General features: G+C 49.3%; 1 protein-coding gene across 19 annotated transcripts in view; it reads left to right on the forward strand.

The window, feature by feature from the left end:
* CaMKII (Calcium/calmodulin-dependent protein kinase II) overlaps positions 1–16,956 on the forward strand; it is a 391,068-nt gene that overhangs the window by 89,097 nt on the left and 285,015 nt on the right. For 13 of the 19 annotated variants that reach the window (XM_071686261.1, XM_071686265.1, XM_071686262.1 and 10 more), the window contains exons 2-3: positions 2,954–3,025; positions 5,597–5,691. In XM_071686261.1, the coding sequence (XP_071542362.1) occupies positions 2,954–3,025; positions 5,597–5,691 (167 nt within the window). The remainder of the gene's footprint in view (positions 1–2,953; positions 3,026–5,596; positions 5,692–16,956) is intronic. The other 6 variants (XM_071686270.1, XM_071686273.1, XM_071686275.1 and 3 more) reach the window with 1 other exon arrangement.

Below are 16,956 nucleotides of genomic sequence, written 5' to 3' on the forward strand. Positions count from 1 at the left end.
TTTCCCGGTGGACTGTTAAGAATATGCTTGATTACGTGCAAAATTGTGATCCTTTCCAACACATATATCCTCTTTGTCAAGCTCTTCTCACTCATCCCCTCCATATGTCCATACCATTTCAGCACACCTTCTTCAGCTCTCAACCACACTCCACTCTTCCTATTACCACACCTCTGTTTTGTCCCTTGTTTTACTTACACGATCAGTCCACTTCAACCTTATATTGTTTACAAACCTTTCTTTTCCCATACATCCACTCTCCTCCGCACATCCTCATCTATAACCCATGCCTCGCACCCCGACAACATCCCTGACACTGCTGTACCCTCAAACTTACCCACTCAGATAAGGTTCTGTCTGTCCACACATGCCACAGTGCTCTCTCCCCAACTTATGTTGCCTGCGACTATGGTCAGTTGTGGAGCCTTACCAGAGGCCACACGGCTGGTGGTGTTGTTTACGTAGATAGATGGTTATTCCCATTTCCATAGTTTTGTCTGATCATAGCAACCATCTGTCATGTGAGAATAGTTGTGTTGCTCTCTCTCTCTCTCTCTCTCTCTCTCTCTCTCTCTCTCTCTCTCTCTCTCTCTCTCTCTCTCTCTCTCTCTCTCTCTCTCTCTCTCTGAGTGCAGGGACTGAGCCTGGTGCTGAGGGAGAGTCATTAAGCCAGTGGGGGAGGAGAGGTAATCACCTGGACACACGACTGCCTTCATTACCTCGAAACAAACGACTTATCGCAGGGATGAACGTGTGACGGTGTGCCTGAGCGTGAGGGCGAACGTATTAGGTTGCACATTTTTTTTCCTTTAGAGGAGAAGGATATTAAGATGTACCTGAGTTTGTGGAAGAAAGATTTAAGGCACACCTGTCCTGGGAGATACACCTATCCTGGGGGCCACACCTGACTAGGGAAAGTGTGGATCGTGTCAGAACGGATATGAGGAGATGAAAGTTTGGATAAAGTGTGTAGGTTGGAGGTTGTGTGTTGTGTTGTGTTCATTGTTGAGGATGTGTGTTTATTGTGTGACCAGGTATAACACAAGGGTTTACTGTTGTGGAGGGGGTCTTGTAAGGGGTACAGGGGTTATAGCTAGGACTGGATATATAAGATGATGTGTGAAGGGGCTAAATGTTGTTTAGAGGTATACATAGTCGGCCCTGGGTTGTATACTGAGTATGTATAGATGAATGTCATTTAGGGTTGTAGTTAAGTGTTGGCGGTCATATAAGTATGTATGTGAGGGGATAACGGAGGTATGTAAGGGGATAAGGGAGGAAGAGGGTAGACATTACGGGTGGGTGGAGCAGTAAGGAGTGCATTATAGGTCATGTCCTGGGTGGGTAATGCTGTGTGTATCCATCCATAGTGAAGTGTACACAGTCCATGGTGGACATGGGGCCTCGCGGGTCAGGTGTGACGTCACTTGAGCAGCAGTAGGGCAGCAGGTACATGATGTGCACGTATGTCATGCAGCAGCAGCCATGACGGGAGGGTGAGGGTGGGAGCCATCTGGTGGGGAGGAGCACCCAGACCCCAGTCTGTGTCAGCTGGGTCGCACACACACCTCGTTAGCAGTCAGCTCAGTCATTAGGTGGGCGTCCGACAGTCAGCTCAGTCATTAGGTGGGCGTCAGACAGTCAGGCAAGGTCATCAGGTGGGCGTCAGACAGTCAGGCAAGGTCATCAGGTGGGCGTCAGACAGTCAGGCAAGGTCATCAGGTGGGCGTCAGACAGTCAGGCAAGGTCATCATATGGGCAGCATCGTCTGGCTGTGACGTCATGTCATTGTGGATCCTGAAGGACGTCATCCTCCGGTGGTGACGCACGGCGCCAGGGTGGTTGTGTGCTGCTCCACACCCCCGCTACCTGGCTGGGGGTTGCACCGCTGCACCAGGTGCCAGGGGACTGCCTCGAGGGGTGTCACTGTTACACTGCTGGGATGGGGTGTCAGTGTTACACTGCTGGGATGGGGTGTCAGTGTTACACTGCTGGGATGGGGTGTCAGTGTTACACTGCTGGGATGGGGTGTCAGTGTTACACTGCTGGGAAGTATAAGTTGTATGTGTCGGCTGCTGGTAAGTGTTGCCACTTGAGAGTAAGACAGTGTGCCACTTGATCCCACTTAGTATAGCAAGTGTTACTTGATTTACATCCATGATCCCCCCCCCCCCTCTGTAGTGAGTAACTTCTCTTACTCCAATTTAAGTGTCACTTATCTTTCCCTCATAATTCTGACCTAAACTGAGACATCTCCACTCTCTGATGTATCGCCGTATGCTCTCTCTCTCTCTCTCTCTCTCTCTCTCTCTCTCTCTCTCTCTCTCTCTCTCTCTCTCTCTCTCTCTCTCGCGCGCGCGCGCGCCAACTACAGAAGTACCAAATCGCTACTTCCTCCCCGTAACCCTTCCCAAGGCTCCTTCTAACCTTAATCCCCCCCCCCCTTCCCAAGTCGCCTCCCTCTCACGACGCACCATCCCCGACTCAGTGGTGCCGTCCACCCCGCCTCTGGGGTGCTGTCCACCCCGCCTCTGGGGTGCTGTCCACCCCGCCTCTGGGGTGCTGTCCACCCCGCCTCTCTCCAGTTAAACAGCTTCGCTCCTCTAACCTTTACCCTCGAGGGTGTTACCTAATTGGCTCTTCTCCTTATAAGTGCCACTTAACTCTTCTGTCAAGAATGCTCCTCATAACTCGTATCTTTCCATGACATTGTTATAGTTAGCTTTCCCTCAGGTTACCTGTAAAGTAATCGTTCTTCATGGTTCTAGTAGCACCTGTCCTGAGAGGCGTCACCTCCTGCAGTATACACTGCCTAACCTCCGTCCCTGCTCACCTCCTCCTGCAGTATACAGTATGGCTTAAGGTCCTCCCTTGTGGAGTGTACTAGGAGTATCGTGGAGCTGGTGTGGACGGTGCAGGCTAACCCTGCTTCCTCTCTGCCTCTGTGTTTCAGAGTTGGCAGGGGTGTGGTGAGGAGAGGCTTATTCGGTGTGCTAGACAGGTGGATGACCCGCTGTGGCTTCAGGTATAGAGGCACCACACTATCACCACACTGCCTGGTGTGGTGATACTTGCTTATGGTGGTGCACACGACGGCACCACACCACCACCACACTGCCTGGTGTGGTGACACTTGCTTGTGGTGATGGAGACCCTAACTAATGCTTTACTAACCCGTGTATTGTGTCACCATCATCATGGTGCTGCTTACTCTGTCAACATGACTGACCGTGTTTATGTACTCCAGATTGACACCAACCACCGTGTGCTTCTGATGTGTACACCCGCTCTCACCTCCCTCCTCCTCCCTGCCTCAAACCTCACTGCTCATGGCTCCTCCACCACTCTCCCGCCCCCCCATTGACCAGTCCCCCCATCCTGTACCTTCCCCATCCCAAGGGTTCCCCACCCTAGACCGTCCCCGCTCCTGGGGTTCTCCAGCACCTGGCACTCCCTAGTGCCGCTTCTGCCCCACCCCCAATCTTCACACACTCCCAGCCGATGGACTGAACAATTACAAAGAGTCAGTCAGTAGTGGTGGAGGTGAGGGAGATGCTCTTACTACATAGTGTTGCTTGCTGCTCGACCATTGACCGGCCGTGCTCCCCACGCGTCTGTCCCGGAGTGTCAAGTTTGCTGTGCGTTTGAAGTTAATAGATAGATGGCTGTTTTGCTTGATAGATTTGCATCCAGTGATTATTTAATCCAAGCAGCTGACTGACAGAGCTCTTGGTGGTACCAGATGGATAGGAAATACATTGTTGTAGTCTGACGTCACTTCATTACCAATGATTAGTTTGCATGACTGTGGCCAGCACTGAGGACCAACGGTAGGTGATATTGGGCATGACCTGCTGCCTGAGGTGACAGGTCACCATGACTGACCCCAGATCCTCATAGCCCTGCGTTTGTGTGTGTGTGTGTGTGTGTGTGTGTGTGTGTGTGTGTGTGTGTGTGTGTGTGTGTGTGTGTGTGTGTGTGTCCTACAGTCACTTGTGGTAAAGAAACTTGTATCCTTACTTGGTTATAACTAGGATGTAAGTGTTAACGTCAACACACACACACACACACACACACACACACACACACACACACACACACACACACACACACACACACACACACAGCAACAACAACGCTGATAGGCACTGCATAAATGATAGTAGAGTAGGGAGGAGAGGCACGAGTGACCAGCAGCGTTGCGAGGTGCATCGTGTGGCTTGGCTTGACCTGACCTGGCCTGGCATGGCATGGCTTCCCTGAGTCAGACGCTTCTGTTCCAAGGATAAAAGAAGTGTGTCACTTCCTGGTTAACTCAGACCAACATCAGTTTACCAGTTGGTAGGGAAGCGGTTGTCCCAGCGGGATGGGACGGGACTCTCCTTCAGCCGGCCTGTGGGACACATCCTCCCCAGCAACACTTACTGACGTCATGCATCCCACCACAGTCAGACTGGGATTGAAGTTAACAGGTGGATGTTGTGAGTGTGTCCTGCTTATAAGGTCATAGTTAGATAACGTGTCAGGTCAAGGTTTGACCTCAACAGCCACACTTCATATTGCCTTTGCTTCACCGCTGTTGTCCCTTAACTACCAGAGTTAGTAAGGTCGTTAACATCTAGTTATAACCACCAGTCGAAGTCTTAAACACCTTGTCAGATGTTCTGCATAATTGTATGACCACACGCACACACACACCTCACTATACACACACACACACACACACACACACACACACACACACACCTCACTATATATATATATATATATATATATATATATATATATATATATATATATATATATATATATATATGTATATATGTTTGATTTTCCAAAAGAAGGAACAGAGAACGAGGCCAGGTGAGGATATTCCCTCAGAGGCCCAGTCCTCTGTTCTTAACGCTACCTTGCTAACGCGGGAAATAGCGAATAGTATGAAAGATATATATATATATATATATATATATATATATATATATATATATATATATATATATATATATATATATATATATATATATATATATATGTGACTTTTTGGGACCATAATCATTCTGAGTATATATACACATATGGCCGTTGCACATAGTTATGTAGTACCTTCTCATGGGGATATAAATACGATTATCTTAATTTATTTATGTTTAGCTTATTAAATAATCGACAAATACTGTAACATGCTGTACCTCCTTCCCTGGTGGTACTGTACCATGCTGTACCTTCACCCCTGGTAGTGCTGTGCGATGCATGCTGTATCTCCATCCTTGGTGGTGCTGTACCATGTTATACCTCCATCCCAGGTGGTGCTGTGCCATGCATGCTGTACCTCCTCCCCTGGTGGTACTGTACCATGCTGTACCTTCACCCCTGGTGGTGCTGTACCATGCTGTATCTCCATCCTTGGTGATGCTGTACCATACTGTACCTCCATCCTTGGTGGTGCTGTACCATGCATGCTGTACCTCCATCCTTGATGGTGCTGTACCATGCATGCTGTACCTCCATGCCAGGTGGTGCTGTACCATGCTGTACCTCCTTGCCAGGTGGTAGCCAGGTGGACCAGCAGTACTGATGCCATACGTGTGTGTTGCAGGGGAGCGTTCTCCGTGGTGAGGCGCTGTGTCCAGAAGACAACAGGTCTGGAGTTCGCTGCCAAGATCATCAACACCAAGAAACTCTCAGCTAGAGGTAAGTCCTTCCCTCGTGTAGCAAGGTTCACTTTGCTAACTTTACATTCATTGTGTTCATCCTATGTACTTGCCTGCCTCCTCCACCACACATCTTCATCCTGAACGTACTGTCCAAATTGGAGACCTGAACGTTTGGTGACCTCTTAACTAACACGAAGGTCAGAAGATAATCTCACTCTTACATCATCTCATGATGATGGCCGGCTCCTGCACCGGATACTCGATTATCTCCAACAGAAAGTCTGCTGCGGTGTTTCAAGGCTACAAAAGTGAAGTGAAAGATGTCCTACTTGGCACTCCTCAAGGTGAAGCACTTCACCCCACCTTGTTTAATGTTCCACTCGAATGAATTCATTACTAAAGTCAGTTCCAGAAAGTCGTCGGTATATCACTATTGGTTAGGTTAATGAGATTCTTGTACACACAAAACACAGTGAAATGCAAACTGTTCCTGCCCACATACACACAGCCTGTGAAAGCCTTGGCTTCATCATGTCTGCAGAGGAAACCAAGGTCTTCAGTAAGCGAATTGGTCATGTTGGAAGCGGACCATCAAACTGAAAGTTTTTGGAGAACCCACTCACTGTATCTCCTCGCTTGAACACCTTGCTGTGCAGAAGCTAAATCGACGATGTACAGATAGTGTGGCAGCTCAGAGTAGAGTGCTGGTATGGTGCACACTTCACAAGTTACAATGATGAACTTGGCTTATGTCTGGTCTTTCATGCATTACCACGCACCAGCTTGAGTCCTGTATAACAGTAAAGGTGTTAATGGACTTGAAAAATGCAAAATAAAGCCTTTAGATCATATCTGGTGTTCCAGAAGACCACTAAAATTTGGTCATGATGGTAGTGACCCTGGTGTGGCCATGATGGAGGTGGCCTTGGTGTGGCTATGCTGGTGGTGGCCATAGTGTGGTCATATTGAGAGTGGGGATGAGAGGCCACAGCTCAGTACAAGGCAGTGATCGTTGGGAGTTCCATATGTCATTAGCGTGACGGCTGATTGGCCTGGGCTTTGATCGCCTCCTGACTCGCATGTAAGTGGCTTGTTCCCTGGAGTCTGCACCCCTTCTGCCTCCTCTTCTATCTGCACCCCCACCTTGTAGCTGTACCTGTATCCCTCCCTTCTGTAGCTGTACCTGTATCCCTCCCTTCTGTAGCTGTACCTGTATCCCTCCCTCCTGTAGCTGTACCGTTGCTGGGACGGTCATCTTAGTGGGTGTCATGTTAGCGACCGAGAACGTTCACATGACTTGCCCGCCACGTTACGCCGACCATGATCACGTGGCTGTTGATCCTGGCTAGTGGTAGGTGAGGTACGTGCATCCTGGAGCCTACCTGGTGTAGTCGTCAGAGCTTCTGCTCCCACAGCTAGGACGGAATCCTAGCTGCTGAGCTGGAGGACGCGGACCAGCACAGCCTGGTTGGTCTAGTAAATAACGTAAATACTAAAGACCGTTTAGGCCCGGTCTTGTTAACTATGTTTAGCGTTGCTGCCATAATGGTGGTGATGGTGTTGGTCCGGAGTGGTCATGATGTGGTAGAAGCCTCTGATCTGACGTGGTCGAGTCTGCCAGGTCAGGCGTGACACAGGAGAGGGTTTGGAGGGGAAGCTGAGGAAGGTCTTGTAGGATGGAACAAGTCTCACTCTCTCCACTCCAGACACGACAGCCTCACTGGCTGTGCTCATCCGTAGCAGTTCACGAGCACTGCTGCCTCCTCAGTATGGCCCGTCAAACATCTCTGAAAACTTACAAATTCTATTAATCGTTTGTCTTGTAGAATGACGGAAGCAGACATCAGTATTATAGTGGTGGGAGGACTGGCCCCTTCACACGCGTCAGCACACATTTGTTCTCATTTGTGTTAAATGTCCATAAGATCTATATCATGCCATTTATCGTGTTAAATGTCCATAAGATCTATATCATGCCATTTATCGTGTTAAATGTCCATAAGATCTATATCATGCCATTTATCGTGTTAAATGTCCATAAGATCTATATCATGCCATTTATTGTGTTAAATGTCCATAAGATCTATATCATGCCATTTATTGTGTTAAATGTCCATAAGATCTATATCATGCTATTTATTGTGTTAAATGTCCATAAGATCTATATCATGCTATTTATTGTGTTAAATGTCCATAAGATCTATATCATGCTATTTATTGTGTTAAATGTCCATAAGATCTATATCATGCTATTTATCGTGTTAAATGTCCATAAGATCTATATCATGCTATTTATTGTGTTAAATGTCCATAAGATCTATATCATGCTATTTATCGTGTTAAATGTCCATAAGATCTATATCATGCTATTTATCGTGTTAAATGTCCATAAGATCTATATCATGCTATTTATCGTGTTAAATGTCCATAAGATCTATATCATGCTATTTATTGTGTTAAATGTCCATAAGATCTATATCATGCTATTTATTGTGTTAAATGTCCATAAGATCTATATCATGCTATTTATTGTGTTAAATGTCCATAAGATCTATATCATGCTATTTATTGTGTTAAATGTCCATAAGATCTATATCATGCTATTTATTGTGTTAAATGTCCATAAGATCTATATCATGCTATTTATTGTGTTAAATGTCCATAAGATCTATATCATGCTATTTATTGTGTTAATTCCATAAGATCTATATCATGCTGTTTATTGTGTTAAATGTCCATAAGATCTATATCATGCTATTTATTGTGTTAAATGTCCATAAGATCTATATCATGCTATTTATTGTGTTAAATGTCCATAAGATCTATATCATGCTATTTATTGTGTTAAATGTCCATAAGATCTATATCATGCTATTTATTGTGTTAAATGTCCATAAGATCTATATCATGCTATTTATTGTGTTAGAGACGACCATTGCCACGACTTGTTGGATGATGTTAAGGTTGCCAGATGTTATTATTGCCAGGTTCGTCACAGTCTCCACGTATGATAATAACAGTGTGTGTCTATCACGTATTCACTACTGATTATGATTTTTTTTATTTTCACTCCAACTTATCCTCATTACAAAACATGTTTTCAGGTGGCCCAGTGGAAGACATTTTTAGTTTCTCAGTCTCTCCTGCCGACGGGGTTTCCATACCAGTCTGGATGTCATATATAAAGGATCACATGCAAGTGTGCGTTCGCGCGTGCGTCACATATATCAGTAGGGGACAGGAGAGGGTCGGTGGAAGTACAGCTTTGTACAGAACTGAGCTTTTGAATGTGGACACACTTGTAATAACCTCAAATACAACAACGTGTTGTTGTATGTATACTTGCTTGTTGTGTCCCGCCTTTGGGAGGTACATTAGGAACATGGAAACAAGCGTGCCAGCCTCGTGCTCACATCATGAGCGTAGTGACATGTTGAGGGAGTCAGCTGGAGCCACGCCTCCCACCACCGGGGATATACAGTCATCATGACCGGGGATATACAGTCATCATGACCGGGGATATACAGTCATCATGACCGGGGATATACAGTCATCTTGACCGGGGATATACAGTCGTCGATGACGTAGGAAGAGTCAATGAACGATAAACACGAGTTAAACAGATGTAATTGCTGGTGTTAATCTCTTACAAATCATTTTGTGTAGCCGCTGCTACAACTGGTGTTGTGGAATGCATCGTATTTACCAGCTGGGTGGAGGCCATTGTGAAGTGGGGGGGGTATAGTGTGTGTCTGGGGGGGTGGGGGGGAGGCAGTGATGAGGGATGGGAGGTAGTAAAGTAAGCAGTCTTCCCAGTTGGCTGCTCCTCACACTGTCTTCTGACTGAACACGTAACGTAAACACTTTATACAGATATACAGTGTGTGTGTGTGTGTGTGTGTGTGTGTGTGTGTGTGTGTGTGTGTGTGTCGGTTGTGGTGGCTGGAACAACAGTAAGCTACAACACCAGCTGTGTGTTGGTGTTTGTGTTGTAATACATGTGTAGCAGTGGATGGTAGAGGGCGTGGTGAGCCGTGGTCTCACCTCATGTATCAGTACTACTTACGTGAGACCCAGCTCATCATGAGGTGTTGATGTTGTCTCCCACACATCATGATGTCATGTTGTGGCAGATGTCCTTCCTGGAGAACAGGTGAGGCAAGGTGCCGCCTCCAGCGTGCTAAGACGTGGCTTCATTATACTGGGTACACATACACTGGTCAATACTGCTTCAGCATCTGCCTCTACCACACTATACCCTCTCCTTCTACCACACCATACCCTCTCCCTCTACCACACCATACCATCTCCTCCTTCAACACCGCACGATGTGCAGCTGCGGCGTTACACATACGGCTGCGGCAGATGTGTTTGCAACAAGCCGCGGCCGCCGCAGTCTGGGGGCGTGGTGTTGGAGTGTGGACATTGATCGCGGGCTTAAAGGGTGCGGGTAGCGGGAGTGTCAGTGTCAGGGGTAGCAGCCAGCCAGGGTGCGGGTAGCGGGAGTGTCAGTGCCACAAGATGCGTCAGATTGGGAAAACATATACAGTAGAAAGACAGGAATACATCTTAATCAAGAGATCACAACTTGCTCTCGTACACTTCCTAACGACCCACTGGAAAATAGCGTTCCTCAAGGAACATAAGTTGTACCTCTCCTGTTTGGTGTGTGAGACAGATGCAGACACGACCCACTGTTCCCTGGTGCCCTGTGCTGGTTCTACTGCTCTGCGGATATGTCCTCAACAGAGGACGCTCACACATTACAGACATGCTGGAGTCATAGGTGCAGCCGCTGAGGTTATGAATGGTAAAATTTCAAGTGGTTTGTTTCGGGGAAACTGATGAAGCAGTACAGAGTACATGAGAGAGACCATCATATCTCGGAGGAAGATTGTGAAAGATGCTGGAGTAATAATGGATGAGCACTTTACCTGCAGGAAACATAACAGACCAACACTTGTATCCTACAGTATAGACTTCAGGCTGTATTTTCTATGTGCTTTCGAGAAAAGCGACGAAGAAACCAGTCATGATGCTCGGTACGGCGTTACTTACTCTGCCTGTCTCATTATTGTCCTGTGCTGGGATCACATCACTGGGGGGGGGGGGGGGTGTACAGGATAAAAAAAGTGTTTGTACAGATGTGTCACAACCTTGGCTGACGCCCCCTGACTGTCAGTCTACTTAACACTGTATGACTGACACCGTGGTGGAGATAATGCCCCGCTGTATGATGCCCGGAGCCAGAAGGTGCACAAGCTACAGTAAGAGACGGTAGGAGAAACATCCATCAACCTGACCCATTACCTACCACCAGGACACCCACTATAGGCCAAACAGTCGGGAAATTCATATAGACCCATGAGCATGCCGGACCAGCGAGGATGTGGTCATCACGTAGACCTACGGGCCGTGGCCTCGTACAGCCTGGTTGGTCAAGGCGATAGATAGGTTATTGCCAGACCCGGCTGTGGAGAGCACAAGACTGATCAACCCATGTTGAAGTATATGTGGCACTATTATACATACACTAACGTCACGCCTCCCATCATGCTTTCGCGCCATCACCTTAACTCAGCCACTCACTCCTTCACTCTTCTTCACCTTCACTCTGCGTCCTCTGCTTCATGTACCCCTCATACACTCATGATACATGTCTCTACTGGTCCAGCGTCTCCAGGTCACACTGTTCCTCTCTTTATACTGCCTCACTCACACTCCACTCCCCTGCAGGAGGCTACACCACGCCCCCTCCCCGCACCACACCACCCCTGCAGGAGACTGGACCACGCCCCCTCCCCACACCACACCATCCCTGCAGGAGGCGACACCACGCCCCCTCCCCGCACCACACCACCCCTGCAGGAGACTGGACCACGCCCCCTCCCCACACCACACCACCCCTGCAAGAGACTGCACCACGCCCCCTCCCCACACCACACCGCCCCTGCAGGAGGCTACACCACGCCCCCTCCCCACACCACACCATCCCTGCAGGAGGCTGCACCACGCCCCCTCCCCACACCACACCACTGGTGAAGGGTAGCACCAGTTTGTGTTTCGGGTTCGTGGCAGGAGTAGCCTGGCGTCCTCCCAGCCTCCAACATGGCTCACCCACCTCCACGTATATAAGGTCCTGGATGCTCTCCAACTCTCACCAGTCTGCCATGTCTCACAACATTACTCCTTCAGAGCTACCTTCCTGACTGTGTCAGCACTCACAGTCAGCCTTCCTCTCCTGACAGTGATGTTGCCGCTCAGTATGTGGTAGCGGTTCTGCCACTTGACCCATTACTCCAGTATCCCTATCTTGAGGGAGTCCCGTGCGTACGTTGTATATGACCTGACGGTACCTGCCGCATGTCTCCAGTGTTGGGCATGATGTACGCCATGACCAACACCACACTGACAACACTGTCTCCACCCTCCTCATCTGCCTAAGAGCACTGTCTTCCTCTTCATTACCTACCACACAACCTACTCTTGTCACTGTCTCAAGCAGTACGTTTCCACCACACTCCACTGTCATCTTCGTAACATGATACACTCCACTGGCATCTTCGTAACATGATACACTCCACTGGCATCTGCCTGACATGATACACTCCACTGTCATCTTCGTAACATGATACACTCCACTGTCATCTTTGTAACATGATACACTCCACTGTCATCTTCGTAACATGACACAAACACTTGCCTGTATTCATGTGTCTGGTACACTTTGAAGTGTAGTATTGTTAGAAACGTGTGTCTGTGTAGCTGGTGTTGTTAGTGTGGTGAGAGTGGTTGTCGAAGTGAAGTGTGCGTTTAGTGTAGAGATCAGTAAGTGGGGAAGGCAGTCAGAATGAGCATCATTATAGTGATATAGTGTCCCGCCACTTGTGGTATAGACCCCAGCCCTAGATCAACGTTACCTGCCCTGAGTCGCCCACCTCAGGCTTGGGAGAAGCAGTTGACATGATGGGGAAGCATTAACGATACCCAGGTGGCACATGTCTGGGTCACAGGTGTTAGTAGTGTACAGAAGCAGCCACACATGACCAGTTGAGACCCTCCACACTACTCTCCTTCTCTGGTCCTGCAGACCTTCACTGCTCCACTTCCCCCACCAGGAGGAGGCTGCAGGCCACCCTGTCAGCCGCCAGTCTTACTCCGTGCTACACCTGGTGACACCTGCCTGTTACACCAGGAATCCCCCCCCCCCCCCGCCACATGACAGAGGGAGTGCACAAGAGTCTGGGAGTGTTTGAGGGACGACACAGTGAGGGTGATGTTCCTTGGTGAGTTACGAGGATGGAGCCGCCACTCCCTGCCCGTACTGGCGCCGTCGGCGGGACCGGCGCCATAGACAGTCACTGGCGCCACAAACGGCCACTAACGCTACAGACCGTCACTGGCGCCACAGATGGCTACTGAAGCCACAGACGGGTATTTACGGAAGACAACTGTGTTGCTGGAACAAACCATAACGCAATTCACCCTCATTCGTCAAGGAATTTCGGGAAAGAAATAAAGGTGTGATGAAGATCACGAGGGAGGACATATACAGTGAGACCAGAGCTGTAAGGTAACGAACGATGATGGAAATGAATGACACAAGACTAAGGTGCACACACCAGGTACACACGTAAGACATGACACAAGACTAAGGTGCACACACCAGGTACACACGTAAGACATGATGGAGGAGGCACGGGTACGGCTCCTCCCGGCCACACTGCAGGCTACAGGTCAGGCACGGGTACGGCTCCTCCCGGCCACACTGCAGGCTACAGGTCAGGCACGGGTACGGCTCCTCCCGGCCACACTGCAGGCTACAGGTCAGGCACGGGTATAGCTCCTCCCGGCCACACTGCAGGCTACAGGTCAGGCACGGGTATAGCTCCTCCCGGCCACACTGCAGGCTACAGGTCAGGCACGGGTATAGCTCCTCCCGGCCACACTGCAGGCTACAGATCAACAAATCCAAGGTGGTTTGGTCTGCATATTTTGGGCTTCCTGTCATGAGCCCTGGGAAGTTCCACCATGAAATGAGAAGCAAATGCGTTGCTCAGGAGACCTGTTCACAAACTTGTTGTTACGAGATGATGATGTTCCGTCTCATGCCAGGAGAGCTCAGCCAGCCTCTGGAACTTGTGAGTGAGGGAGACGGGCGGGGCTTTGTTTTGCTGTGCGGAGTAGATGGGTGAGGGGTAGTGTGGTGTGGATAGGATGAGGGGTGATGGGGAGTGGATGGTGGGGGAATAGGTGGGATGAAAGTACTAGGGAAGGGATAGCATGATGTGACAGCCTCGCCAAGGTACATGTTCAAGGGAAGGTAACACTGCGTTCAGGTTGTGGAGGGCAGGAGGGGTATAGGGAGGTTGTGGAGGGCAGGAGGGGTATAGGGAGGGTGTGGAGGGCAGGAGGGGTATTGGGAGGGTATGGAGGGCAGGAGGGGTATTGGGAGGGAGGGAGGGGTGTGTATGTTGGGTAGGAAGAGCCACTGAAAACGACAACAAGCACCGAGGTAGTGTCGCCGGATGGGTAGACTCGAGCCATTTGAAACAGTGGTACAGGAATCAAGTTATGTAGGCGGTACATTATGAAGGATGTCACGTTAGTACAGTACCACCTCAGGTGGGTGTTGGTACACTTCATGCGACCAGTACAGACATTGTGGATCTGGTTCTGGAAAGCTAAGTACGTGACTCCTGGACGAGTGAACCAGACCAGGCAGGGTCTGGAGGTTACGGAGGCCCACGGCTCGAGCAGAGGAGGAACAAGACCTCCTGGTGTCGGACCATGGTGTGAGGGTTGAGCACCTGCCACGCCACCCGGATAGGTAAGGTAAGGTGTAGGTGGTGTCCCCCCCTCCCCCTCCCCCTCCCCCAGTACAGGAAACCTCAGCAGTGCCGGTGTTGGGGCTGCTCTAAATGTCAGGGGTCACTGGCAGCCCTGGCCCGCCCCTCCCTGACGCAGCCCCCCCCCCGGCCCAACCCATTTCCCTCCTTAGCCTGACCCCACCCTCCTTCCCTGGCCCTGTCCCCGCCCCTCCTTGGTCGGTCCTTGCCTCTTCCTGCCCGGTCCAAGATTCTCCCAGGCTCTCTCTCCATTCTTGGCCTGGCCCACACCCCTTCCTGGTCCGGTCCTGGTCTCCACCCCTCCCTAACCCGCCTCGTCTCTCCCTAGCTCTCCCTCCAGCCTTGGCCCGACCCTCAACCCTCCCTTGGCTCACCCTCCAACCGTACCCAGAAACCCACCGCCATGATCACTGGAACCTGTGTCCTGGTAATTATGTTAAAAGAAATATTCTTCGTTCGCAGTTTATATGATAATTTGTAAATGGGTCGACATGAATTTTTTGAATGCTAATTTTTCTGCGTCAAAAGTTCTTTTCGTTCAAAGACCAGATGATAGTGATGTGCAGGGTAACCTGAGGTGTATGGTGGGTGATGATAGTGATGTGCAGGGTAACCTGAGGTGTATGGTGGGTGATGATAGTGATGTGCAGGATAACCTGAGGTGTATGGTGGGTGATGATAGTGATGATAAGTGTAGCTACCCTCGTGGCCTGCCTCTCCAGTATGCTGCTGAAGAAGACTTACACTTTGTGTGGAGTCATCATGTTAGCCCCTTGCACTTCCCTTAAACACCCCAACATTCCAGGCTCCCAGCTTGACGTTTCAGGATCGTATTCCAATGTCCCAGGATCCCAGCTTAACGTTCTAGGTTCCCAGCCCAATGTCCCAGGATCCCAGCTTAACGTTCTAGGTTCCCAGCCCAATGTCCCAGGATCCCAGCTTAACGTTCTAGGTTCCCAACCCAGCGTTCCAGGCTCCCGCGTCAATGTCCCAGGCTCCCGACCCAACTTTCCAGGCTCCGGGATCAATATTCCAGGCTCCCAGTCCTACGTTCCATGCCCCTGAAAAAAAGTTTCCATCTCTTAATTCAACGTTCTAGGTCAGTGATTCTCAGCTTAGGGTCCATGGACCGCTGGGGTACGTGAAACTTGGTCAGGAGGTGTGTGAGGTACATTATGAGGAGCAAAAGGTACATTACAGTTGATCTGTTCTGTTGAAGCAGAACGCTGCTTTACCACATAAGGTTTATGCATTATTCTGACAAAATTATCAATATAGAAATAGAGATAAACATATAGATTCTTATAAAAAGCCACCATTGAGAAAAGTTATGTAATGCTCACACTGAGGCCACGGGCTGCACCAGTAGAAAAAGATGAGGAACCGCTGCCCCAGGCTCTTGGGACAACGTTCCAGGCTGGGAGCCTAACCTTCGAGGCTCCTGGTTCAATGTGGACACAAGAGGATAACAACTATTGCTTCCGTTCTTGCTTCCGTTGGGCGGATGACGGAGGAGTGGGAATTATGGAGGAGCCTGACCGTGTCCCGGCTTTTAAGTGGCTCTTGGTGTGTCTTATGCAATAGTTGGTTGGCCGTGGGCAGCCCTGAACCCTCTAGACTTGCCCTTCTGTACGGCTTCCCTCCTGCCTTTATCCGCGCCAGACCTTACCGCTACAGGTAGTGGGGCAGGACTCTTGAAGGAGGTGGCAGGTCACAGATATTACGGCAGAACATTTCCAGTTGTGGTCACAGTTAGTGAGACAGGAGGCAGACTGGCATACAAACAACTGTTATTGATTATATGATATGAAGTCAGAGCGTTAGGTGTCTTGCCGAAAGGTAAACAATCGTTTCGCTGTTAGATTCTTCTTGTACAGACCATGCCTCATGACTGGCTGCTTGTACAGACCATACCTCATGACTGGCTGCTTGTACAGACCATACCTCATGACTGGCTGCTTGTACAGACCATGCCTCATGACTGGCTGCTTGTACAGACCATGCCTCATGACTGGCTGCTTATATAGACCATACCTCATGGTTGGCTGCTTGTACAGACCACACCTCATGACTGGCTGATTATATAGACCATTCCTCATGACTGGCTGCTTATATAGACCATACCTCATGGTTGGCTGCTTGTACAGACCATACCTCATGACTGGCTGATTATATAGACCATTCCTCATGACTGGCTGCTTGTACAGACCATACCTCATGACTGGCTGCTTGTACAGACCATGCCTCATGACTGGCTGCTTGTACAGACCATGCCTCATGACTGGCTGCTTGTACAGACCATGCCTCATGACTGGCTGATTATATAGACCATACCTCATGACTTGGTGCTGATATAGGCCATTCCTCATGAGTGGCTGCTTGTACAGACCATGCCTCATGAGTGGCTGCTTGTACAGACCATGCCTCATGACTGGCTGCTTGTACAGACCATG

Source organism: Panulirus ornatus, chromosome 42, assembly GCF_036320965.1.
Source record: "Panulirus ornatus isolate Po-2019 chromosome 42, ASM3632096v1, whole genome shotgun sequence".
Taxonomy (NCBI): domain Eukaryota; kingdom Metazoa; phylum Arthropoda; class Malacostraca; order Decapoda; family Palinuridae; genus Panulirus; species Panulirus ornatus.